A 27253-nucleotide genomic window follows, 5' to 3' on the forward strand; every position below is an offset into this window, starting at 1 on the left:
GTTTTCCTCCGCCATATGGTCTTCTCAGCTGTAGGTCTGTATTGCTTATAATCAGTCAAGAAACCAAAGTTCAGAAGTAAGTGCTCTGGGTTTCATTCTACCACTGCTACGGCAAATCTATGGTTTGTCTCTAATCTCTTTTATCTCTGTCTTGTATAAGCCCTAATTAATGTTTAATTCCCTACCAAAGTCTTCCATTAGGGATTCACTTTATTTCTGGGAGGCACAGGGCCATCACAACTAACATGTATCATTTGTTTGACAGTTTTATGGTTCAGTTGGAACAATTTGCAGAGCTGTCCATCAGTATCTTCCCTGCAGCTTTGCAGCCTTTCTATTTTAGTCATGAACTGCAGAACAGAGTAACAGGCCACTAAGTGATACTTAGAAACTGAAGGAATAAAGTTCAGGAAAGCCACTGGAAGTACTTTGCCTAATGATTTATTAATTTGTTTTGTTTTGCAAAGGCTTAATGCTGGTCCATGAGAAGAGGAGCTGTGCTTCAGGGACATCGCCTCAGCAGTACAGGACTTGGAATATTTTTGTGTCATGGGTTTACACAGTTCTCCCCATCAAGTAGTAGCACTAACTGTCACTTCTCTGAAGCTGGGTGGGGGATGACAAACACCTGTGCTGTCTTAGCATGGGCTTGACAGTGCACTGTGGAAGGCTGGTAAAAGCCTTTTTACAGTCCTTGAGTGTTTGGGCATCATCTGGTAGGGCAACAGCAGGAGACGAGGGAAGAGTTGTCAACAACTTCAGCTGTTAGGTGGCTTTACAGGTGCATTCATTGCCTTGCAAAAAAGGAACAAGTCTGTGCCCTTATCACTCAAGGGCTGGACAATCCCTAGCTGTCTGTGAAATGGCCGTGCCTCTTCTCTATGCTCCCCAAAGGTCTCTTTAGGTACTTGCATACAATTCTCAGGCATATTCCCTCCCTCTCGCTACCTGGCTTAGATTCATAACAGACCTTGTATCTTGACAGATTTACCTGTGGTCACAGTTGTACACAAGCCATAAGTAAATGGTGACAGTTTGTGATAATCTTCCCATTGCCATTCCAAATGATAGTGCGAGATATTAATGCAGCATTTCATACAGCTTCTCCCGGAAGCCCATCCTTCTTCTAAAAGAGCAATGACTAGTCCCAGGGCAACAGCCTCTTGCCAGCTGTTCCACAATTTTATACAGTATTCTCTCTATAGGCTTTTTGTAATGGCAGGAGGAGCCTGGTAAAGCACAGAGTGCACTCATGTGAAAAGAAAAGCTTGGGATTTGCACCTCAGACTTATATTCATGCTTAGCCTGATACAGAATGAGAGAAACAAGCCCTGAAAAGTATGTGTGCATTGTGGTACCTAGGCTAAAGCAAGACGGACTTGTTGGGTTGCTTGAAAGATTGTTGCTGTGATTGCCTACAGGTTTCAGTCCAATGAGAAGGTGTAGGTTATACTAGTGGATAATTAATGGGAAAATTTCTCAGGCAAGGTTCTCCCATTTGCACAGCGGTGGAGTGGATGTGCTCAAGTTAACCAAGTACTCATTTTCAAGGAACAGAACTCTTAAAATAAAACATGTTAAAACTGGCAATTTTTGAAGTTCAAACAATATATTGAAACAGAACACAAGGTCCTCCAGCCTCAGGGGTTTGCAGATGCTTCCTAAATAGACCTTGTGAATTCTTTTGCACAGTTAGACTTCTCAGTTTTACAGCTCTCTGCAAATGAACTGGTAAACTCCTTGAACTAGAGAGCAACTGCTGTCCTCCAAAGTCCAAAGCAGCTTTAGGAGCTCAACAGATCTAAGCCTTGCACACTCATTTGGGATTTTATGGGCATATGCTTCTGTACCATTACACATTGTGATGCAGCCTCATCTGGACTGGACAGGACCATCAGAGGGTTTAGATTAGCACAGTGCATCAGTTTCAAGCATGCCTTGCAACTCTTAGGGCCTTCCCACACACACACAAACACACAGATACATGTTCCCCTCACCAGGGGAGTCAACTCTCAATTTCTTGTCAGTCAGAGGTTGCTGTCTACAAACAGGTCTCCTTGGAGTGATGACATCCTGTATTATCATTTTTTCTACACGGTGGCTTAATTTTTTTTCATGAGGCATATTTTGCTCCTCCCAGATTTCCATGTTACTCCTCACAGTTTCTATCTAACCAGAAAGGATGAGAAAGGATGATTTTTGGGGGGAAGAGGCAATCTGAAGGAACAGCACTGGAATCTCTACTTTCCAAACCATATACTCTGGCTTGTATTTTGCAAACTTCAGCCACACTGATCGGAATTTCTGCAGAGTCATTGGAATTTGGGGGTTAAAGGTGGAAGGATGAAACAAACTATGGAAACAATAGAAACAAAATAGAACTCAGTAATCTTTTTGATAGCTGTTTTTGTGACAAATAACAAAGTATTCTGTGGGTACAGACTACCAAGGCAGTAAAATCTAGAGATGTTTATTAGACTGGCTTTAAATTTTAATTTTTTTCCCCCTCCCAAAATTAACCATTTTAATTTCAAGAGAAATCACTTGGAAAAACACAAATTAGGGTACTTGAAAAATTCCTACTGGCCATAGAAGTGTCCAAGGAAAATGAGGTGTCTTTGCAAAGAATGTGTTTCTTCTTTCCACTTTTGCCTTCGTTCAAACTTTGACCTTGCCTGAATTGCAAGGCTTCTAGTCATCGGTAAACTAGGGGGTCCTGTTGGCTAAGCCAGCAACATTTTAGTTCCAGCAGATGTTAGCTGTCATTGCTGCTTACTCCTCATGGGTCTGCTCAGGGAATTTCACCCTTTGCTCGTCCTTGTCAAACTGCAGCTCATTGACAATGTAAATATGTTAGACAAGCACTGGCATGTTCTTGCCTGTCTTGGTGCTGATGTTTGACATGGCACCAACTTGCTGTGATGCCCAGTGGATCACAGTTGCCACTTTGTGTCACTTCTTGCTCTTCATCATGTTTTCCCTTAATGTTTGCACTTGTGGCCCTGGAACTTTACAGCTGAATTTGCACCCCTGGAAGCCAAGGGGTGTCCTGCCAGTTTGTATTTACCTTCTTCACTACTTTTGATTCAAAACTGCTGCATATTTTGTAGTACGTATGAATGACAGTTGAAATCTGCCTGGCCTGCTCTGCACATTCCAGCTCAACACATGCTTCAGCTTCAATCATGACTGGATATTTGCATTCCTCCTTATGCAGGTAATGCAGGCTGGTTTAAAATGCTCTTAATAATGTGCTATTGGATGTTCTGCCAAAAAGCAAATCACTGCAGTTAGTTACAACACTCTGCTGCCCCACTCTGTTGCTGATTACTGCCATATGTTTTGCACTAATTTTTTGCTTCATTAGCTATTCATATAGATGAATGGCTATATGAGCTCAATATAGTCACAAGCTCAAATACAATATATGTACAATATTCTAGTTACAATGCCTTAAGGCACATAGCACAGAAAGCTAACATAAGACCTGCTGCACAGCCTCTGGAGGCCTGCAAAGGAATTGTTGTGGTTTTCCTCACTTCTGTCACCAGTTTTCTCCTTAAAGAAAAGCAAATTCTTCTCATCGTTCATGTAAGTCTGCCCTAATTATTATCCATCTGAACATCTGCCTTGTTACTGAATCCTTCGCAAATTTTAGGGGGTGTCAGGTGGCACAAGTGTACAGCAAATGGAGAGTCTCTACCAGTCTCACAGTCTAGAGAAGATCTAAGAGGCAAAGCATTGTTACCCTGTTGTGCCAGATGAAACAAGGGGAGGAAAAAAGGGCAGGATCTGTCCGGCCTAACCTAAGCTACCCAGAAGACAGAGTTATCTAGTACCTGCAGAACAGGTTCTGAGATGTCCTTGTTCTAAGTCAAGCTCTGCAACAGTAAATCTTCCACTGATAACAGAGAAAGCCTTGAAATGGACACCTCATTTCTGGGTAGCTAGAGTTAGATGGAATTAATCCCCCTTTAAACAGATTATCTACTTCTGTCTGAAGTAAAGACAGGAATATCTCAGCTTTGCTAAACCTAAGACCACATCACAAAGACTGTGGCATGGCAACTGATCACCAAACACCCCTGTCTAATCCCAAACCTATGCACAAAATTTGACAACTGTCCCCTTCAGACGCTGCCTTGCTCATAGTTAATAATCAGTGGCAATACTTGTGTAACTAAAGCAGATCATGTTTTTAATTAATTTTTCCACATCCTCCCTCAGTCACAATGCTCATTATGATGTTGCTGTTATTCTCCTTTCTTCCTTCCAAATGCTTTTTCAGAGCACAACAGAAAAGATGGTTTCTGACCGTAATGGCATCAGGCTTTCTCCTTACAGTTTTTGGCCAGAGGCACAAAAGGTATTGATGGCTCAGCCTGTCCTAGAAATGTCTGAACTTATAAGGTTCACAAAACCATGCATTAAATGAAGTGTACAGATCTCTGTAGCTGTCAGACAGTCATTTAACAAAAATAAAGCATTGCTACATAAAGAAGAAAGTCACTTAACTTTGCGGATGACCTCCATGCCTCCCTCACTAATATGAAGGTGTCCATGGGAGAGATGGGCAAGTCTACTAACCTACCAAAAGAAAGATCTTGCCACTTGGCTCCTGTTAACCTGAATGCACCCATTTGTTCTTTCAGTGACAGTGTTAACTGTTTTCTTAGTGGGATTACTCCTCACATAGCAGAGGATAGATTTTTTTTCTTTCTGAATTACCAGAAGATTTGGATCTTGTAATCCATTTAAATGGGAATGGGCAGCTAGTCTCCTTTGGCAGCCTTGAAGTGCTCTCCTTCCAGATGCAAACTTAGGCCAGCCCCGAAAGGTTAAAAAATCATAACTCAGGAATCCCCAAGTAACATGTTTCAGGACCACTGGAGTGTTGGTCATTACACTACAGCGTCTTTGTTCTTTGTGCCTCTGCAGGTGGTGATTGATTTACATTCTGTTAGTCCCACAGCTGTCTTTCTCAGTACACTTTGAGAGCCAGCAATTAAGTAATGAATAAAGTGGATTAAAAATATTTTCAGCTAAAGTCTGGATTTTTGGCTAAGTGGTTCTGTTTGCAGAAGGATGGCACCATTTTCTAAGGGTAAAAGAGTCCTCTCCCTGCCCTTCATATAAATCAACTGATAATTGAAATATTTCATGTAGGAGGCATGTCGTGATGAGATTTCATGGGAGATGTCACTGGGCGCTTGCTTTTCTGAGGCTGCTGTATGTCACTACAGTCATAGCGTGCTCCTCCTCTTCACTCCAGGAGCTCTGTCAGGGAGTTTAAGTTTGGCCCAATACTTCTTTTCCTCATTTTTCATTTTTTACCTAAAAAGAAATTAAAATGTCATGTGAAAATGTGCATGATTTTCTGACAAACTGTAGAAAAATAGCTTTGGGCTATTTAAAACAACACTGCCAAGATGTGTTGGCACAATCCGAATACAAGTTCTGTGGCACAGTGCAGACTCAGTTTTAGCACTGAGATAACAATTTTCTCATTCAAAGAGGCCAAAATTCACCAGAGACTTGCACCAGTTCCTTCTGGAGAAGAAAATTGTCCCCTGAAAAGAATTCTGACCAAAGTTCTCAGCTGATGGGAAATCCAAGCACACTTAATGTCCTTTATTGCATGTCAAGGATCTGACATCAGTGCTGCTCTAAACCTGCATACTTTGATAGGTTTTCATGGAGTCAAACAGAAAACACAATTTACACAATTTCTCAGTTCCACATAGTCAGTTCCACTGATTAAATTTCTGCCTGTTTCTGTCATTCATTTTGCTCCAAAATTTCTCAGGATTTTCTGTCTTTCAGTTTTGCCAGAAGGGCTCCTGCTGACCAATTTCCAGTGAAATGTGATGAAAAACAGAAATAGGGCATAGTTTCAGGTGAAATTATGATCGTGAATATGCCTGATTGTCCAGGTAGTATTCTTTTGTGGTTAATGCCCTGAAGTCAACATTTCCTGTTCAATTTTTGTTGATTCCCGTGATTGCTCAGTGCTTTGGCTGTTCCAGGTGTTCATGTAGCCATGGAGATTTTTTTCCTCCATGCCTTGTCTCCTGTGCTAGTCTAGACATTGACTCCTTTGAAGATGGGCTGTCAGTATGTTTGTGCAGAGCTCATGCAAAGCTGATCTTTTTGACACTGGAATATTTGGCTGCCCCTGCATTACAGGATGGCATCTTCAGTGCCCACTGACTTTGAGAAACTCCAGAAACTTTTAGTGATTGGTTGGGAAAATAAGTGGAGAGAGAAATATTGCATTCTCTCAGACCAAATATTTTTATTACTGCTTTTGTTATTCCAGAGTGAGGATATGGTCTTTAGGAACAGAAAGGGAATGAGCCAGGTTAAAAATACAACATAATATTTAGTAATCACAAGGAATTAAAACTACTCACAAAACCAAGCACAGATAATCCCAAACAAGATAGTTTCTTCAAAAGTCACAGGACACTAAGGATGAGAGCATCTCATAGACTCAGAAACAAACAGGATTACTTAACCCTCGCAGCTCCCTGGCTCATTTTAACAAAGATGGGAGAGTGCAAGTTCATAATTTTTTTATATTTTTGCTCAGCTATTTTCCATTCATTTGACCGAATATGGCAAATTCCCACAAAAACTTTTAGAGATATGTCTTAAATATATTGAGCCCTTACAAAATACTGCAGCACCTATCTTGCTTCCAAAAGGATATTCTTCTCTGTCTTTGAGAGTCCCCTTTACCATGTGCAAACACCCTTGCAGTGTCCATGAAAATGTTGTAATGTCCTTGGAGATGTCGGGGGGCTAGACATGAAGAATTTTTAAGAGAAACATTTGTAAATCATTCCACTGTTCCAGAATAAGGAGTAAGGACTGAAGTCTTGACAACTTTCAAGCAAAGTTTATGGCCTCTTTATGATCCATGGAGAAGCTGTGTCCTTCAACATTTGCATCACCTGGGAAAGTGTTTCAGATTTCAGGCAGGGGTACCATAACTATTATTAAAGGGGCATTGGTTTAGTTTTACTACAGGGGAAATCTGTGAAATGAATGTCAGAATTCCTGCTGACAAGAATTTTTCATCTCATGCATTTACATGTTCTCTCAAATTGCACTTTTTTTTATGTTGGCTGGGTTGCCAGCTGGGAGCTAGACTTTCCGTGTACCCAGTGCATTGTCAAGGCTTTCCTCCAACATCAGCTAGGTACAAGACTTTACTTAGGTGTCCAACCTGGCAAAAGCTTTTCTCTCACTTAGCTTCTCTTCCGTTTCTGTCCTCTGACAGAAAATTAGTGGCAGAGGAATGCCAAACTGCCTGGTCTAGATGTAGTGCATTTCTAAGGTTTCTATCCCAGGTGGAATCTGACATTTAATGAGACATAAATGGATACAGTGTTTGTTGCCAAGTAGTCAAGTGCTTGTTATATCTGCTGCACTTGGGTATGTGGTGGGCTGGAAGCATAGGAGATGCACCTATGTTGAGAAGATTTATCCTGCATCTCTCTTCTGCTTGCCCAAGTGTTTGGTGTTCTTCCTACTCCAGATTTTGGGATAAAAATTGGGAGAGGTACTGTATTTTACTTATTTCCAAGGGTTGTATTTTCTGTGTATGTTGCTAGTGGTTAAAGCAGGAATAGAACTATTCTTTACTTCAGCCCAGCTTCCTGTTCAAACAATATTTATGTTATCACATACTTTTTCTGTCTACTCACTGACCTCTCCAAAGACCAATTTATAATGAATTTTAAAGGTGATTAAGTTTCTGCAAATTTTATGTGAATCAAAAACTGCACAAAGGGAAGAATCCAAATGAGATTTCCACTTTGCCCCACCTGAAGGAGCAACAGACAGACTATGTATCTCGTAGAGCCACATGGCCAGTCAGCACATATGTATTAGCCCACTAATCAGCATATGCATAGCTCTTGCCTAGCTTCTGCACATGCTGCTTTGTACCCCTTAGTGATCTAAAAGGGAGCAGGAGGAATGGTTAAATCTGTTGAGGTATGGGAAAGTTAGAGACAAAAGATGTGTGCACAATAAATAAGGTTTCATTAGTCCTCCAGCTCACTGACCAGCCTATTTCCTTCATGGTAACTATGATCCTTTTTTTCAATTATTAGTATTTTTTTCCACACTAATTAATTTAAGCACACCCCCACACAGTTTCCAGACACAAAGGTCCCCGTGGATTTTATTGTTTCTTTGGAACACACCCATGAATTTGCAAAAACACTTGTTAAGTTTGAAATCTCAGTCCACTAGAACACGGCCTCGGAAAAGTTATTCAGCCAGCGTATGAGTGTGTTCATGAATTGTCAGATCAGCAAGAGCACCATTTGGTGTGCTTCACCTGTGTGGCTGTGTTCACATGGTGCTTGAGTTACCAGCTCCTCGCAATGGTCTATTATTTAATGAACTCACCAGGGCTAAAACTGGACATTTGCATTGTCATTTTGAGCAGCCTAAACTTCAGTTCATTCTTCCAAGAAAGAAACATGGATGAAGAGGAAATCTGGCTCGATGCCTATACACAGATGAAACCATATTATCCCCCAGTAATTCTTTTCTAGGGCCATCATACTCCTCCCCATTTCCAAGCAACATTCCCTTTTGTGCTAAACCCTTTAATAGTCTTCTTTTCTTTCATCCCTTTTAGGCTAGGAAGTTTCAGATCTTCAGTCTGGGACTCTTTATTGCAGTCATATTCCCATCACTCTCTTGCTCAGTCTGACCCTGTACCCTTTGTTCCAAGATACCTACCCTTTCCAGTCATCATACTCATTGCTATCATATTTTCCCTAACAATATTGCTACTATATCCATTATCCTCAGTGCAGGAAGAGGACATTAGGAGACTCCCCTACACTCACTGAATCAAAAAATCCATCATTTCAGGATATTATGTAATAGCATCCCTTTAAGTATTTTCATTTACACTTCTGCTTGATTTTTTTTCCCCCCTTCTTATGAGATGCTAAATTTCTTGGAAGTAAAATGTTGGCTATACTAGCATCCCCAGATGCACTGCAGATGTCAGTGTAGAATTAGGTGGCTTCCAAGAGATCCTACTCAAACTTGTGTGGTCTTTACCTTATTTATGTTATGACAACTATGTGCATAAACAAGAGATTGTCTGCTGGTCTATCTCCATTATATCCTTTGAGAGTTGCTTCAAAATATGTCTTGATTTTCATTTTGGGATTAAGGAGAAATGGCATCTATGGCAAAAAGGTCAAAAGAAGGTACAGAAACATTCAATCCACCCCTCCCTGCAATGTAAAGGTATGTTTGCACCAAAGAAAGGTATTTACATTAGTGAAGTGTGGAAATGTGTATTTTACATGTTGAAAACATACTCCCAGGACTTGTTCCTTTAGTAAGAATGCTGGAAAAGCCAGAGATGATTGGTTTGGATTTTAGTTCCTTGGAACAGATCAGATTTCATTGGCCTATGTAAGTCTCCATCAAGTTACAAGAAGAGTTGGTCCAGGCTGGAGGTTACTCAAGTTAAAGGAAGTGATGCTATTTGACCCCATATGTACAATGGATGCTGTTTTGAGGATATTGCCATCAGTGATGCTTTAGCTTATAAAATATGGATCTTTGTGTTGTATTCTGGGTACTGGAGCTGCTTAGCAGGCAGCATCGTGGGAATAGGCATTCCCATTAATATGGATGCCTTGGCTACTCAGTGTCTAATGACTGCCTGACTTACCAGACTTTAGAGCTGGGGCAGCAGAGGGAGTCTGGCAGAGGTATTGTGGTTCAATCTCTTTAAAACAAAAGAAAAAAGAAGAAAGGACTGTATCACAGAGGAACCTACTGAACTGAAGAAATTCTACACTTAATATTTGGAAGTGCCGTAATCAATGCAAGCTACAAGGCCTCTTCCCACCCATCATTTAAAATCTGACTAACAAAAAAATGCTTTACTATAAATGATCCTGAAGCATAAGCACATTACTGTGCACATTTGCACACAGTAGCCATTGAAGTTCCATCCCCACTCATGTTTTTTATATCCTGCACGCTAGAAGCCACTGGTCAGTGCGTAGTGAATCAGAGAGCAAACACAGTTGGCACATGAGGTCCCAGAGCAGGAGAGGGGCCAAAGCCTGGGGCTTACACATGGGCAAGATCCAGGCTTTGCTGCAGGGAGTGCAGGAGATGAACCAGCCATGCAAACGTACTGCTCAGGTTGCAAGACTTGACAAGCCGGACTGTACTAACACTTACGCAAAGGGTAACAACCTGGAAGTGCTTTTGTGATAGTTGAATGTCTGTCAACAAGGCAGTGAGAACTAGATTCCTAATATTCTTCTGATAAATGCTTTATTAGCCGCCTTTATTGTAGTGATATCCACAAGTCAAACAAAACAGGGGATCCCAACTGCACTCAGCTCTAACACAGGTTAATAGAAACCTTGTGCCCTGATGAGACTGTAATCAGCACAGCAGGTACAGCATGTGAAATGTCAGAGCAAACAGCAATGTAATGCTTTTGTTCTTCAGTGCCCCGGGAAGAGCTGTGTTTCTCCGCTTCCCTATGGCTCTCACTCCACAGAAGAAGAACAAAAAGGCAACGGAGAAGTGCTGCTGTTGGTATTGCTTCTATGCAGCTGTAGGAATTTATACTGGGTCTCTAAAGAATTTAGGTTTTAGCAGGCTGGTGTTGCCAGTTGGATTTCCATGTCAAGAATTTGTGGAGAAGATAAGCCAGATTTCACACAAGGGGAAGTGCATGGCTCTGCACATCTATGCACATAGAGGAGAGAGGACAACATAATGTATTCAGAGATGTCTGAGAGCGAGGGTGTTTGTGCACATCTCAGCATGGACATGGGAGGTGCTGCTTCGGCACCTGTGGAAGCTGATACGTGTTTGTGCTTTGTGCTGCGCACTTCAGTGTTGGAACACTAAGCTATGGCAGGCAAAGCAGGCTTCAGAGGACAAAATATTAGTGGAGGAAGAAAGGGGGGAACAGAGAGAGAGAGTCAAAGTGATCTAAGGTATCAGGGTAAAGAGGAAAAAGAGGGAGGACTAGAAAGACAGTGGTTGTAGCAGGCGTAAAGGAAGGAAAAAGAACAAGTAACAGAAACAAAAATGAATACGAGGAGGAGAAAATTTACCACTTTTCTCTCCCTCCCTGTCTTTCCCATCACCTCTTGATCGCTGGTGCTTTGTCCACAAGAGGAAAAGAGTCAGGAAGATGGGTAGATAGAGAAAAAAGGAGAAAAGAAATGAGAGGGGAGAAAAAAAGCCAGAAGGAAACAAGTTTGGAGGAGAGCAGCAGGTTGGGAGTGGAAGGCTTTGTGGTAATTGGAGTGTTTTCAACGTGGGCAGATGCAAGGTGAAGGGGAGATGGAGGAAGAGGAAGTGGGTGCAAAGGGGCTGGCAGAGGCAGTGCCACGATGAAGTGACAGAAGGATAACATGAGAAGGAGAACATGAAAAGGACCTAAATGTGGGGGAGCTGGGAGGTGGAACTGAGACCTAAAGCCCATCAGACAAACATTTGCCTACTGAATTTGGGCAGAGGGGGTGGGGCTGGGGGAATGCAGCTCAGAAACAAAGAGCCAGAGTAACCAAGAAAAACAGCTGAGACAAAACAACTCCTGGATGATGTCAGAAGGGAGAATGTAGGGAGCAATGATTTGCTCTGCCTTAGTAATAGATTAACACTTGTTAGTGAAGGATAACTCTGACAACACAATTAATAGATTCTGAAGTTTTGCCTCCAGAAGACATAAATCTTTGTGACCATTTCACACTATTACTTGTGTGAAAAATGTCTCTTGGTGATTTCCACTTTGAGCCCAGTGCTCGCTAAGATAGAACACTTCTCTCAGAGGGCTGTCTCAGAGATGGCCTCTGCCTCCCTGACTAAGGTCTGCAATGCCTTGAGTGGTTAAAAAGCCTGCTTTATTTCAACTGGGGTTATGGAGTTTATTTCAACTCGAGTTACGCTTACCTTGAAGGACCTGGAAGGTGACAGTCTCCAACTGTCATGAATTCAGAACAGAGCATTTTAAAATAAAATGTCAGTGTTCACAAGCAGCTGAATTGTCCAGGCAGCACAGGCATGGAAAAAAGCACTAGTCCCAACCAATAACCTCTGCAAGCTAAACTATTCCTTCATCACTCAGAGCCTGCAATGCAGCTTCATGTCCCAGCCTTTAGATCTTGTCCTTCATTTGTCTGCTCAATTAAAGCATCTCCCACTTTCAGAAATCTCACATCTGTGAGCTTTACCAAGTTCCCTCTTTACCTTAACTTAGCTAATGCACAAGCTATCTGAGATTGACTACAGAACTGTCAGTAAAATGGTGATACTAATACTTTCACTATCCCATTACAGTTTCCTTTGGCATCATTTTTATTAGCAGTAGGTGTCCCATGGCCAGGGAAGCACTGTATGTGAATACCCAGATAGGAGTGAGCTGTAGCTAAGCTGATGGCTTCCTTAACAGGTGTCTGCTTGCAAAAGCAGTAAGTAGCAGAGTGGACATTAACACGCAGTGCTGCTGAGATCTCAGCCATCTTCACAGCTATTTCAGCGCAGCCGTAACAAGCAAATGTACAGGTAACCCTGAGCAACAAAACAGTGAGAAGTGGCTCATCTCCCCACAGTGCTTCTAGACCAGCAATGGAAAGGGGAACACGAGCCCCTAGGTCCAAACTCACTTGCCTAGTGGTAGTTAGCAAACAGTCAACAGGGCTGGGAAGTGAACTCCCATGCTGGGTTCACCTGGCTTTTCAGCAGGTGGTCAGGGCATGAGTGGCTCACCACGGAAAAGGTGTTTGTCACAGCCCCACTGCATATGAACCCATTGCATTATCAAGGCCTACAAACAATTCAGATATGGCTCTCCAGCAGTGAACTACTTGGCTCTAGAGGAAAAAATCAGCCGTTCACTCCAAAAGTCAGGACCTGTCATTATGATTGCCAATAGCACTGGGGCGTGTGCCTTCAGCCAGAGTTACAGGGCGCACAGGCAACCCTCCAAATGGGTCGCGATGTTTTTTTCACAGTCAACACCATGCAACTTTTACAATGTCAAGCTGCAGTGGTGAAGTGCATCCATGTGCTCGAAACCTTTATAGTGGGCAGATTTTGTGTATCCCTGCAAGCTGCTTGTCCTCTTTGCCTGAGCCACTTCACCTCAATAAAGGAGGCCAGAGATTTTGCTCTGAGTCAGTATGTTCTTGGAGAGTAAAAGCACATGTGAAGGTACTAAATCAGCCTCTTCTTCCATACATGGAAGGCAAAGGAAGAGTGAAAGCCTGTCAGTATGTGCTTGCCGTTTGAGCCTGGCTTGTTGACACCTTCCTTGGCCAGTTCATATTAGATTCAATTAGGTACCTTCCCTAGCAGCAGTGATTTGCAAACTTTTTGCTCTGCTTCCAGCTGGCTTCCTTGTTGCTGAGGCAGTACCTCAGCTGGTCTCTCTGGACCCTCCATCTGGATGCCTGATCAGCCACTTGCCATGGCCCAGTTTGAACTCTGCCTTCCTCTTCAGCCTTTCACAAAGGCAGCATGCACTCCAGCAGCGTCCTACCAGCAAGGCAGGTGTAGCACAATCCCTCCTTCCGTCTGCTCACTGAATGATTGGTATTGCCTCCTAACTCAGCTGGCTTCCCCAGTCCCTTCCTCCTCAAAACAAAGCAGCTCTTTACCTCAAGCGTGGCAGAAAGGATCACCTTGCCAGCTGGCCTCCCACCAGGAGGGGAAATGCACCAATTACTCTCACCTCTGAAGACTTTTCAGTTTAACCCAGATATGCATCTGAAGGTATGTTAACTTCTCACACCCAGTTCCCTGGCGTGTCAGTTTCTTGGGAGAATGAGAAGTTTGGAAATGTCAAAACGTTTTAATTTGGGGTCAGTTTGTTTCCAAATTGCATCTGACTATGTTACCATATGTCATCTTTCTACAAGCATTGGACTTTAACAAGAGTGCATATGCCATGACTACAGCCAGCCACAGGCATCCTGTGATGCCGCATGGCTGCGTAATTCTATTAGCCACAGTGCACCACGGCAGCATAAATTCAAGGAGGAGGTATGAGCTTCACTGGATAAGGTGAAGGAACTGCAAGGTTATGGACCTCGACTGTTAACATGATTCTAACAAACATTGCAACTTGGGAAAACCAGACACAAAGCAAAGTGGGTATTGTGGGTTTTACTTTTTTCCCTTGGAAAATATTGGCAAAATGGAAATTTACAAGAAAAATCACTACGCTGAAACCTACATTTTAATCTTAAAATCATTCGTAAAGAGAATTTATATCTAACTTCAGCTTGGAGATGTGCCTCATAGCCAGGCCTTGCAGTCTCCACTTACAACCATGTTTAGTTTGCTGCTGCTTTTGAGAGTGCAGGATGACTCCCAGCCCTCCAAACACTGTTGTGGTTTTATTTTTTTGTTTTGTCATCTCTCTGCTCAAGGCTCCCCAACTCCAGTGAGCTGTGGAGTAGGGCTTCTGTTAGTAGTCCTCCAAGATGTCCTTTTCATCCCTCAAAACTTGCCATGGGCAACTTTGTCCACTTCAAGTATCTTCTCTATATAGGCAACTCATTCCTTAGTCTCTTGCTTCCAGATAGACCTCTTCCCTTCTACCCATATTTTAATAACAACTTGTGTAGAAGACAAATCACTTTCTTATCGTGAACTGCATCATTGCCTCTGTATTATGCAATATGAAGGACGGCTTTTTTCTGTTTATGGCTTTTCTCTTCACTCCACACTTACGCAACAATGTAACTGCCTGGAAATCAGCAGCATTTCTGTTTTGATCAAATCATTCACCCAGTCAGTAAGACTAGTTCATGCTGGATTGAGCACACATAAAGGAGATTCACTGTCCGAGCTGCTTTCTGGGAGGCCGGACAGCACCAACTAACCTGTGATTCCTTCCATCCCTCTTGCAGTGAAACAGGGCCTTCAGTTTCTCAGACCGTTTGCCTACAGATTCTTTTCAGGCATTCCTGTTGCAAGGACATGCATACTGAATCCTTGAGGAGTGAACACTGATTAATCTCTACAGGATCATGATCTCCTTTTTTTTTTTAACTTCTGTGATTAAGAGTAACACTGTGCCCCAGTGAACTTGGCCTGTTAGGTACTTCTGTCACAGCACCCAGTATTTTTCCTTTATTCTACTGCTCCATTTCCACACTAGCAGGATACTGGCACAGGAGTCACTGCACACACGCACACACAGAAGGTAGAAAAATTGATGTTGTGAGCTGACTTGTCTGTCAGGAAAGAACTTAACATGCTTAGTTGTTCCTGTCAGATGGCAATAATGAATCCACTTGCCTTAGATTTATTCACTCAGAATACTGTCAAGCAATTCTCTCACATGATGCTGTTTATTTCAATGTTTGGATGGTTTCTGGTAGAGGTGTTAAAACCTTATAGCATCCATTTCTCCTGCTGCAGAATTAGTCCTCAACCAAGAAACTGAAGTTGTTTCATTCTGCATTTTCTAAAGGACTCACTCAGGTAAGCACCAGGCAATAGCTAAAGCAACTGCTTTTGGATGAGTGTTCTTTAACCAGTGGGTGGAGGGCTGAGTGAATTCCTCCCCCGCTCCATCCTGGCTTCCCTGTGTCTTGCCTTCCTCACTCTCCTGCACTCTTATACATTCCCCAGAGGCAAGGGTGCTGGAGACTGGAAACGTGAAAAGTCACCTGATAGGATGCTGCCTGACTCCCTTCTCTGCACAGCATAAGCTCTCCTCGCCTGGTGATAGTGGAAGCAACTCTGCAAGGCTTTGCTCTGCTGAGCAGACTGCAGAGTTTGCTGCAAATGCAAACCTGAAATCCATCTTTGTACCGCCTACTTACTGTCCAGGGGGCTTATATGTCTTCTTTCCTTCTGTTCTTTCCCCATACCTCTCTTCTCAAAAGGAAGCTCTATTCTGCTACTAGCAATGCATTCTGAGAGGTGGATATGTTGGTGTTACCCTGCTTTCTGTGTGTGGGCATTCGTGTTCACATCCTTGATTAAAGGTAGGCTCTCTTTGATACTAGTTTCTTAAAATATTTTCTAGTCACTGTCTCTGCTTCTGTTTTCCTTGAATGAATTCAATGTAAAGCTTCTACCAGCTATTTCTAACCTGAAATCTGTAACATTTCAACAGTATTTTAAGAGAGCTAAACCAATACTAGTGTTCACATATAAATCTCTTCATTTTGGTTTGATAACTAATTGAGGAACTATTTCTAGCAAAGAATGAAAATTAAATAGGAGTTCTAGTAATTTTATTTGATGCTTGAATTTTGCAATTGCTTAAATAATGCAGGCTAAAGATGTGCACATTCAGTACTCTCACTTCAAAAGTGAGAACTTGATGTATTTTTGTTCCCTGTTGTTTGTGATCTATAGTTAAATATGCTGGAGTGATTCCATGCACAGGTCTCACTGAGGTTCAGCAGGATTTTTGCTTTTAAGACACTATGTCTTTTTTTAAAGTGTCACTTCTGCTGATGACCAAGACATGTATGAATTACAGTGCTTGTGTTAGCAAGGCATAAGGCATTGTCTTAAAGCAGCACCAATTGGATAAGAATCTCTAAATCGAATATAAAAATGAAAGGCCTGAATACTTTTCTGTTTCTGTTACTTTAAAGCATGTCTCTGTTAAGAAGCCAGTAAGAAAATTTTAAATGAAACGTGAATTTAGACTCACCAGCTTTAGTTATGAGACTTTGGTAAGAAACTTGTGTTCCCACAGTAGGGTACTTCTAGTCACAGTGTGATGGATGTTGCTGAGGAAATCTGAAAAGGAAATTGCAATTTCTTCTTTGAATGGCACAATACATAATATACAAACATCTAAACATTACAGACACTCATGTACATTCTCTGGATGATGCTAAAAGGATGAAACAAAACATCAAGTCATGGAAGTTTTACTAGAATTTTCTTTCCACACATGTAAGTCACCAGTAACCAACATTTCAGCTTTTAATTGTGATAACCCTCAGAATCTGAGCATACTTAGAGGCAGAAATGTCTTTTTTTTTTTTTTTTTTTTTTTTTCCCCCCAAAAACAGGGGAAGGGTGGCCTAAGCATGAAAACAATGCATTGTGCTGAGACTAAGCATCTCCCTGTAGGACACCTGTGCAACCACAGGCCCTTATGTTCACTGAAGGAAATGTCAGTTGCAAGTTTATGTCCTATGCTGTGCCAGAGACCATGCTGCCTGATGCAAACCCCTTCTATGCTTAATATTTGCAGTCATAAAGGCTTAGCATGATTGCTTTCCTGACATGTTCTAGTGCAGTCTGGGACTAACACAAAAACTTAATGACTATGTATCTGAAAAACTAATTTTTCCTCAGTTGTATCAGTAATATCTTTGGCATCATCCTATAGCTTTGATAACACAGCTGTGCTCAATATGAGGAGCAAGTTCTAAATCTTTGTCTCATGAATTATTTTGAATTTAAGTGCTGAATTATAGTAGTGCATTGAAATAGCAAAGTTATTAAAGAAAAATATTTTTCTAAACTGATGTCACCAGAGTCCACATGATTTAATCTTTCCTTTTGAAATCAAAGTCTGTAGCCTTTAGCACTGTGAAAATAACAATTTCAGGTTTGGGCTGTATGTAACAGATTAAGAACATTCTTCTTGACTCTGCAGTGAGGCAGCTCAGTGTCTGTCATATACCTTATTCTCTTTAAGCCATCTGGTCTGTCCTGCATTGACTGGTAGTTACAGCTATGATCTGCTTGTTCCCAAAGAACAGCTCTGTATTACAAAGGTGCATGCTATTCTAAAACAAACTGCAATATTTCCACTTTTTTTTTTTCTCACAGAACTTACTAAATTAACTTCCTTCAGAGCAAAAATTGTGCTATCTAAAGAGCTGAAATGGCAAACATGAGGATAAAATGTAGTCATAGTTTTTGAGAATAGGAGACATCATTATAATGACCTAATCAGAGTCCCTGACATAGATTTTGATCCAGCAGTTGCAGCCTCAGGCTTTTATTTTCTGAGTAAGTAGCTATGCTTTTCATAAACTCTGTTTTACCATAAAACTCCCAAAGATGAAATCCACCACATTTCTTTTTCTACTTCTCACCACCTTACTCTACTTTGGTCTGATATCAGGGTGGGCCAAATGGAGGCCTATAAGCTATATCCAGCTTAGGAGACACTTCCATTCAGGCCATTACCTTACACTTTGAGGAGACAGGGAGTGGTGGGCAACATCCTGCAGGCAAATGCTTTCAGCTGACAGCATACTGGCAGTCCTCTTCTCTCTGTGCTCATTACATGGTCACAAGCACAGGATCCAGAAATACAGCATGGACTCATATGTTATCCAGCACCTTCTCTCCCTCTTCCTTACCTCTGACATTGCTGTTCTTTACCAACACAGATACCACAGCCTGTGAATCAGAGGAACGTTTATTTCACAAACTCTTCTCCCAGTACAACCAGTTCATCAGGCCGGTGGAAAATGTGTCTGATCCTGTCACAGTGTATTTTGAAGTGGCCATTACCCAGCTTACAAATGTGGTAAGACTTGTTGCAGAATACTGCTGAGATTTGGGGATGGTTGCAAACACACGCAAGTTGCTAAAGCAGCAGATGTAATTGTGATGGTTGCACCTACAACTCTCATAGCTGGCATTGTCATGTGTGCCTATGTGTACATGCTGAGACCTCTGCTGTTCTGTCTGTCAGCTCAGCTGCTCAAATGAGCAGTTTGAAATACACGGATTCATTTGCTTACTCTGTAGCATCACATCCCTCCACTCCAGGGAGCAGCCTCTGGCACCCAGAGCAGCAGCACCAAATGTTCGAGTCCACTCTCTGCAAGGCTAGTCCACTCCACAGACACCTGGTTGTGTCCATGTTGGGTAATGTGTCCTAGTTGTCCCGTGGGGCAGTGTCATTTCCCAGTGGTCACAAGAGATAAAATCTCTGTTTTTGCATGCTTTTTCAGTCTGTTTGTTTCAAAACAACATAAGAGGATTGCAGCCTGCAGAGTGGTGTTTTAAAGTGTGGGGCTGGGAATGAATGTGTGTGTTCTGGAGTGCACTGTATACAAGGGTGTGTCTGAGGTGGCAGACCTGCTGGGCAGGGCAGAGGCACTGTGGAAGAAGCAAAACCTGACCTTAACCGTTGCTGAACTCTGCTCTGTGAAGCAAATTATCCACAGAACAGAGGCTGAGTTTTGTTTCTAAGGTGCCTAGTTGAGTCCATAATTAAGTGACAGGCAAACAGTGAGGAGCAATATTCAACAGCAGCCAGGGAGCTAAGTTATCTGAGAGTATAAATGAAAGCGTTGTAAGTCCTCGTGGTGAAGGCAGTTGTCACCTTTCAGAGTTCCTTTGTCAAAGTATTTTGTTTCCATGTTACAGGTAGCTTGGCAGGTTTCAGCATTCTGTCTCACATTGCAGCCTCTGGCTCTGAGTGCTGTCTTCAGAGTAAAAAAAGGAACATCATAAGAAAATCAGTTGCATTTTCTCAAGAAAGAGTCATGATTTTTACAAGAACCTAGAGAGTTTAATCTGTAGACAGGAACACTACAGGCCCTTCAAAATTATCTTCATGCTTTATCTTCAGTATGAAATGTTCAAAATTCACCTGCAACATTTTCTACCTTTGGCTTGTAAATATCTTAAATTTTTTGAGTCCGCATGCTTAAAAACTGAGAACCACCCGAAGCAATATTCTTGCAGATATTTTCATTGTGAATGTCAGCTTGCATTCATAAAGATATGTAATATGAGTCTTTCTGTGAATACTTTTAGGCTGAAAGCTCATTAGAACAGGATCCATCTTTTATTTTTGTGTCTCTTGCAGCACCTTCCTAATTCATCACTGGTTGGCAATAGCAACAATTGACTGTAAAAAGAAGGTCTCAGTACAACAGTGATGTAGTTTAGTTCTGGTTGAGTGCATCTGCTCTACAGGTTTGCACAGAAATGCACGAACACTGTGGTACAGATGCCATTTTCCTTGAATCTTGACCAGTACCGTACTGTGTAAACAGAGCTTTTTAAACACTGAATCCAACAAAACATAGAGCCACCAGCAGAACCTTATTCCTCTGGTACTGGTCAGAGCAATTGTAAGTTTTGTGTTCTCCCTGTACTCAGGCCCCTGGCAAAACAGTGCAACTCTTTGTATGTCTGATATTTGTGGGGCATAATTTTCCAGTAGAGCTTTAAAAACTTTTCAGTAGAGCTCCACATGACTATGCACAATATGTAAGCCCCCTGAAAACAGCCAGAAGAAATCTGGTATCAATTAATGTGGAATTCTAGTTTCCATTTTTATTGAATAAATTTGTGCCCATCTCAGGATACTGTAACTGACTTATGGAGTGAAGATGTGCATGCCTGTGTTTCTTTCCAGGATGAAGTCAATCAGATTATGGAAACAAATTTGTGGCTAAGACATGTAAGTGACTGCATTGCATTTCTCATCCATTTTGCATTGATATGATGAAATGTGTGTTACCTTGTAAGCTACATCTATAGAATAAGTGCTTGTTTTGTAACAAGGATATTAAAGGTATGAATAAGGATAAGCTCCATTAACCAAAGCCACATCTGAAAAAGTCATTTCTTTATTCTTATTTCCAAGAAGTTACATCTCCCATCTTTCCTGTGCAGTCCACTGTCCTCCAACTACATGATCATTGGTTTATCTGGTAAATCTAGCTGGATGTGCCCATTAAAGAGTGATTAAATATGCAGCTCTGCAGTCCTAAGTCATCTCCATACTGAAGATTCCAACCAAAACATTTCTTAGCAAAAGGAACATGCCTCCATTTTTCCTGATGGTTTTAGCATTTATACATAGACAATGATCCTTAGAGGACCTAAACTGCTGAGAAAAACAAACCAGCTTCCACCAAAACCAGTTTCCTTAAGACACTGATTGTGGTCCACACAAAGCTTTCTATAAAAGATACTGTACTTATGATCAGGATCTTCAGGGTAGGCTGCGAGACCATGGAGCATGGCCCTATGATAAGGCACTAGGCAGCGATGCAAGAGAGCTGCTGGGCATCCCTCACTGCCCCTGACTTGGTAATTCACTACTCCTGTGGAACCAATAATGTCCCCTGGCAGCAGCTGCCTATTAGTTTGCATATGTACCTCCTTTCTCATTAGGATGCTGCTCTCCTTTGATGCTGGCCTCCTTTAACCTGCAGGGTGCATTCTCATGGCAGCAGCAGCAAGGCTTGTGTTTCTTCTCTGCAGTGGGGAGGTAACCTTGCACAACTAAGGGTCTATACTGATGTAGCAAGACAGAGAAGAGATCTCAGCATATTAGCAACAGATAAAAATTGGTATCCTATCCCCCTCACAGAGGAGGGAGTAGCAAATCAATGTGAGCAATACTCATATATGTCCGGTGTTTCTCCAGGACTTGTCTTTCGGGTCATTGTCCCCTTCTACACGTGCTATACTTTCAGTCTTTATCATAGCCTGTCATTTTACAGGAAGATCTGAGAAGCAGATATTCGCTGATATACAAGGTTTTAAAATCCTTGTCCACTCTTCTTTCAGATTTGGAATGACTACAAATTGCGATGGGATCCCAGAGAATATGATGGCATTGAATTTGTTCGGGTACCAGCAGATAAAATTTGGAAACCAGATATTGTGTTGTATAATAAGTATGAGGAATACTTTTCTGTTTTACCCTTTCTCTCAAAAGTGTCTTCTTGCAGTGTCCATGAAAGACATTTTACTTTCATTCTAATTTTCTTTTCTTTGCCTTATTTGTCTTTCTAGTGCTGTGGGAGATTTTCAAGTTGAAGGGAAGACCAAAGCCCTCCTTCACTATGATGGAATGATCACCTGGACCCCACCAGCTATCTTTAAAAGCTCCTGTCCTATGGATATTACCTTTTTCCCATTTGATCATCAGAACTGTTCACTGAAATTTGGCTCATGGACCTATGACAAAGCCAAAATTGATCTTCTGATCATTGGATCCAAAGTAGATATGAATGACTTTTGGGAAAATAGTGAATGGGAAATAGTTGATGCTTCTGGCTACAAACATGACATCAAATATAACTGCTGTGAAGAGATCTACACAGACATAACTTATTCCTTTTATATTCGAAGGTTGCCAATGTTTTACACCATAAATCTGATCATTCCCTGTCTCTTCATCTCATTCCTGACTGTGTTAGTTTTTTACCTGCCATCTGACTGTGGTGAGAAAGTGACTCTTTGCATCTCTGTGCTCCTTTCTTTGACTGTATTTTTACTGGTGATCACAGAAACAATCCCATCCACTTCCTTAGTAATTCCCCTCGTAGGTGAATATTTACTCTTCACTATGATATTTGTGACTCTGTCAATTGTCATCACGGTGTTTGTCCTGAATATACATTACAGGACTCCAACCACACACACAATGCCCAAATGGGTAAAAACCATCTTTCTTAGCCTGCTCCCCAAAGTCCTGTTGATGCAGAGGCCACTAGAACAGCAGAAAAAAACCATCTCCAGAAAAAACAAGAAAGGATCCACCAATATGCCAGGCAAGTCAAAGCACAGCAAACACAGAGATACCAAATTACACAATGAGCAGCGATGCAGTCACTGTGATAAGGCAACTGAACTCACTACCACCAAAAGAAGACAACTGAGCCATCAGTCACTGAAATGGACGGCAGAACACATGGAGTACTCCCCAGAAGTGAAGGATGTCATTAGCAGTGTTCAGTTCATCGCAGAGAACATGAGGTCTCAAAATGAAACCAAAGAGGTAAGAGAGGTAACCACCCAGCTGCCCATGGTGCCACACTTCCAGCAAGTGAAAACACAGTCTAGGAGGACAGCCCGCAGAAACTGGAGTTGTTGGGTCTAGAGAAGCAAATTTTGAGACCTGTGAACAGGTCAAACTTTCCTACAGAAAGGGAGAAGATAAATCATCCATTGGGGATGGAATAAGAAAAGTGACCTCCTCTGTTCTCCTTCTATCCCCAGTGGATCATTTAAGCAGCAAGACAGTTTTAAATTAGACATGAGGCTCACCCTTCAAAGGAAAAGGAGTGTGAGTCAGCTTGTTGCAGCCATGAGGAATGAACTTTGATCGGCAACAGTTCAGGCAAAGTTGATCCTGCCGTAGGGCAGGGGATAGACTAGATGGGACCTTTCAAGGTCTCTTGCAACCCTACTTCTGTAGATCCTCAGAAGCAACCCTCTTCCACTGCTCACCAACTGCTCAGCCCTGGTAAGCAGTGACATCTCAATATTAAGCATGCTATTTGCCAAGCAGGGTGCTTTTCTGTGTTACTAATGGAACAAGCAGGTTTGGGAACTGCTTTTTAAAGAACAGGGCTTGTCTAGCAGCACAGTAGTTGATCTGGAGAAGAACTGTTCTCAGCCAGTGATAAATCTTGTAAAGGTATTCCTTTCAGAATGCTGTAGTCTGTACTTTGTTTCAGTCTGGTGTGTTCTGATTTCTTTACAGTGATTTGACTAATTGTGGCTTCAGCAATACAGTATTTTCAGCCATGACAAACATATGTTGAAATAAATGTTGAGTTTTGGAGGAAGACAGCTGAATGAAAACAGACAACAGATGAATAAAGACAGATTTTTAAAAAGGAGAGAGAGGAATTTAAAAATGAGACGTAGCATTTGAACTAATGGATTTGCTTGTGTGAGGTTATAAATCTTTCATCCTAACTGGAATTCCTGTCATAGAAAATGAGACACGTTGGAATTTAGGCAATGTTTTGCTTGGCCACAGTATTTTAGCCCAGCTCTTACTGCCACATCAGCTGCATGAAACATATCCATGTACTGTATTCAGCTGTTTTCTCTGATGCACTCCAAAAAGGCTTGCATGAAGCAGTCCAAATAACATGCCACCTTGATTATACAGCTGATGATTAAGTCTTCTGTTGCCAGTTTTGCTGATTTGCATTTTGCAGATCTCTCCTGCCAACATGAAATTGTATTCTTAGTCTGCAGCTCTGTATCTGACCTTTCAAAACATACTAGGGATGGGAAGCAGGATTTTTCATTTGGGAAAAATCCTCTCTTTGGGGAAGAAAGGGTTTTTTTTCTCAGGCAAGCACTGAGGAAATGACTCTGCAGACTGCTTCTGCTTCAGCCAGACATACAAAGCCATATGGGTGATATCATGCACTAGTCCTGTATAAATGAAAGCCCTTTAAAAATTGTGGCAACATTTACAGCAGCTGGAGTTCTTGCTGCATTTTCTTTCACAAGAAGTACAGCAGCAGCCTCTTGGAGGAAAGCATCAAGAAATTGGGAAAACAAGTGGAAGATCCCTCAGCAGAGAGCTCTTAACCAGTCACTAGTTTTACATGAGTGAATGTTGTTTTGATGCAGTGGTCCTTGTATGTAGGCACAGTTTAAAGGACAGCAACTTCACTGAATGTGGTTCTAAGGTGTATCTCTCAGACATACAAAATCCACTCTGGCCTACTTAGCACATGACACTGCAGCTGTCCAGTTTGCTGAAATCAGTGGGACTTGATTGGAGTGACAGTGTGGCAAATCAGGCTGGAATAGCAAACTGTCTCTTGTGTGGGCTGTCAGGATAAATCTTCTGACAGGGTCTAGTGATGTGCAGCCATGGTGATTCTGCCTGCTGTTAAACCACCCCACTCTGCATGCATCATGTGAGCAGGTCCTATTTGTTAATGTTAGCGTCACAGCCATAGCTTGCCAATAGACTTGAATATTTAGAAAAATTCAGCAGACCAGAACAGTGTTGAATGTTCTCAGCCAAAAGTGGTAAAACTATTAGAAAATCAGCCCTCTCTAAAAACACTCGGAAACTGCAGCAACTGTAAGCACGACAAGCAACATTCTTGACTGCAAGTACGTTCTTCCTCACATTCAAAAGTACAAGGGACATTTCTACTGCATAATGTCGACTCACAATTGCATTTTACATTACATGTAGTTTATCCTTTTCATTTTTTTCTCTTGCAGGTGGAAGATGATTGGAAATACATAGCTATGGTGATAGACAGAGTATTTCTCTGGGTATTTATAATCCTTTGTGTGTTTGGGACTGCAGGGCTCTTTATCCAGCCACTAATAGCAGATACATAACTTGAGCCACTCCTTTTTGTCCAATTTTGTTCTTGTTTCATTTTTGGCTTGGAACTGTCCCCTATATTTCTCTCCTCTTACATAACCCCTCTCCTCATTACCTCCTCAGCACCCAGCCACAGAGGAAAGGAGAAAGAGAGGGAAGGGTCTGCTGGGAAGGCAAACAATCCAAAACAGAATAAGAAGAGGACTGAAAATGGGAGATGAGCATGTGGTCTTTCTATGATGGAATGCCTGGGATTTTTAGAGTGCCTGCCTGTCTTTTCCTCAGTGAGGTCAGCAATAACAATTGCACTGAGGATCACAGGAGCAGATTGAAGTTACTGAGCTTTTTCCTTGGGTTCAGTACAGGGTGCTATTAGGACAGTTCAGGCACTTCTGAGTGCATTGCCCAAGGAGGACTCTACCTGGCTTCATTTTTCTCTCCTGATCATAACTGTTCCTCAGCTTTGAGTTAAATTTACATTTCCTCTCTATTTCTCTCCTTGTACAACAGCTAGTCTTTGGTATGGCACTTAGATGAGATACCACAGTCCTACTGACTGGACCAGTGTTCCTTATTGTGTTCTTGTGTCAGAGCAGACCATAATCAAAATAAAAGTACAATCAAATCAATCCCTTGGCCCTGTAACATTTTCAATACAATCTAAAACAAGCAGTTTCCATCTTCTGCAGTATATGTACACAAAGGAGGGTCCCAGCTCAACAAAGTACATGTTTACATTTATGTTTGAAGTCAGACAGGTCTTAACTACTTAATCATAGTTGAAGACAAACCAACTTAGTATTTTGCGCTGCATGTACCCTTGCTGACATCATCTGAAGCATCCTAGAGTCACCAAAGAGGAACAACCTGGATGCACTATGGACGACCAGAAAAGACCTGAACTATCTGTGGTTACCATATAAGGCATCCACATTTGAAATCTACATGCTGCTAAGACCTTTAAAAACTAGTTCATCTGCCCCTTAACTTTGCATGTGACCAAAGTCCCCTTTACTTCCTGATACTGAATACCAACATCTTGGTGAGCTCCAGTAGGATTTCCAAGCCACATTTTTCTCATCAGGTTAATAGTGGTCCCAGTCCACACGTTCTACTCTGAAAACTCTTGCTTGCTCAGGCTTAGACATAAGCCCAACAGGGAAGGGTTTGTCCCTGAGTAACTACTCATCACAGACAAAATTGGCTTGACAGCATTGGATTGATCTAAGTTTTCCTGTGTTTTTAAAACCCAAGACGAGCTTGGATTACACACATCATCACAGCAGGAGAAGGCTGGCTATCATGAATCCTATGCAAAGCTGGGCACCTTGCTCCAAACAGCTCTGCAGCAATTTTCTATTTGCTGGCTCATCATGGGTCAGTGCTGTGTGTTCAAACCTGTAATTGTAAGGACACTTCCCTTTGGGGCTGAGGTTGCTGCTATGTAACCAGGTTGCCAATCCTAGTGTGCTTAATCCTGAAAGACTTTGTAGATGTGCACCTGATGTGGTCTCTATACTATGTGGACAGTTTACCCTCAGGTCCCTTGCCTGTTTAGATTCCTTTTGGTTTTGTGCTGAAGGATTCTTCTCTAAAAGGCACCATTCCAATTAAAGCCAATGGCTTCAAGAGTAAAAAGCCCTTCTGTCTTATAGGAGGCTCTAAATTTAACTGTACAGTGTCAGTGCAGTGTTTTCAGTGTCTGCCATGTACCAGTCTCTGCTTTGAACATCACCAGTCCTTGGAAAGTATGACTCTGATTCTGAAGTCCCTGACTAGCCTTTTACTCTCTTTTAATGCTCCACAATAAAGAGAATAAGGCTGAATAAATATATATGTCAGAGATAAGGGTGGAATGACAAGAATATAACTGTCTTAATCCAGTAGTTGAAATATGTAAAGTCATGATTTTCTAGAAGAAAACCGTATTTTCTGTAATCCCCCTGAATGTTGCATAATTATGTAGTGACTGACAGACAGATGTATGAACAAGCATGGTTTGTTTTGTCAGCCTGTCAATTAAATACCACTCCTGAGATATACTTTCTTGAAAAATTTGTATTTTTTAAAAAACTCCCTGCTATACAACATAGTAGAGAAGCTACTAAATTACATTTGTTGTGCTGGCTCTTTAATCAGAAAGGAGGCAGGGGGAAAGAAAGG

The 27253-nt window shown here is 41.7% G+C and overlaps 1 protein-coding gene across 3 annotated transcripts; it reads left to right on the forward strand.

The window, feature by feature from the left end:
* Nucleotides 1-27118, forward strand: CHRNA6 (cholinergic receptor nicotinic alpha 6 subunit). 3 transcript variants are annotated; one of them, XM_049796366.1, is made up of 6 exons: nucleotides 1-76; nucleotides 18408-18547; nucleotides 20396-20440; nucleotides 21559-21668; nucleotides 21787-22774; nucleotides 24982-27118. In XM_049796366.1, exons 3-6 carry the CDS (start codon nucleotides 20414-20416, stop codon nucleotides 25102-25104), a joined length of 1248 nt encoding a protein of 415 aa, XP_049652323.1. In that variant the 5' UTR covers nucleotides 1-76; nucleotides 18408-18547; nucleotides 20396-20413; the 3' UTR covers nucleotides 25105-27118. The 3 variants fall into 3 exon arrangements, with proteins under 3 accessions (XP_049652323.1, XP_049652321.1, XP_049652322.1); XM_049796364.1 differs by lacking the exon at nucleotides 1-76 and adding an exon at nucleotides 15684-16022; XM_049796365.1 differs by lacking the exon at nucleotides 1-76 and adding an exon at nucleotides 15684-16022 and having other exon boundaries at nucleotides 18417-18547.
* The last annotated feature ends 135 nt before the right edge of the window (nucleotides 27119-27253 follow it).

Source organism: Accipiter gentilis, chromosome Z (genome assembly GCF_929443795.1).
Source record: "Accipiter gentilis chromosome Z, bAccGen1.1, whole genome shotgun sequence".
NCBI classification, from domain to species: Eukaryota; Metazoa; Chordata; class Aves; order Accipitriformes; family Accipitridae; genus Astur; species Astur gentilis.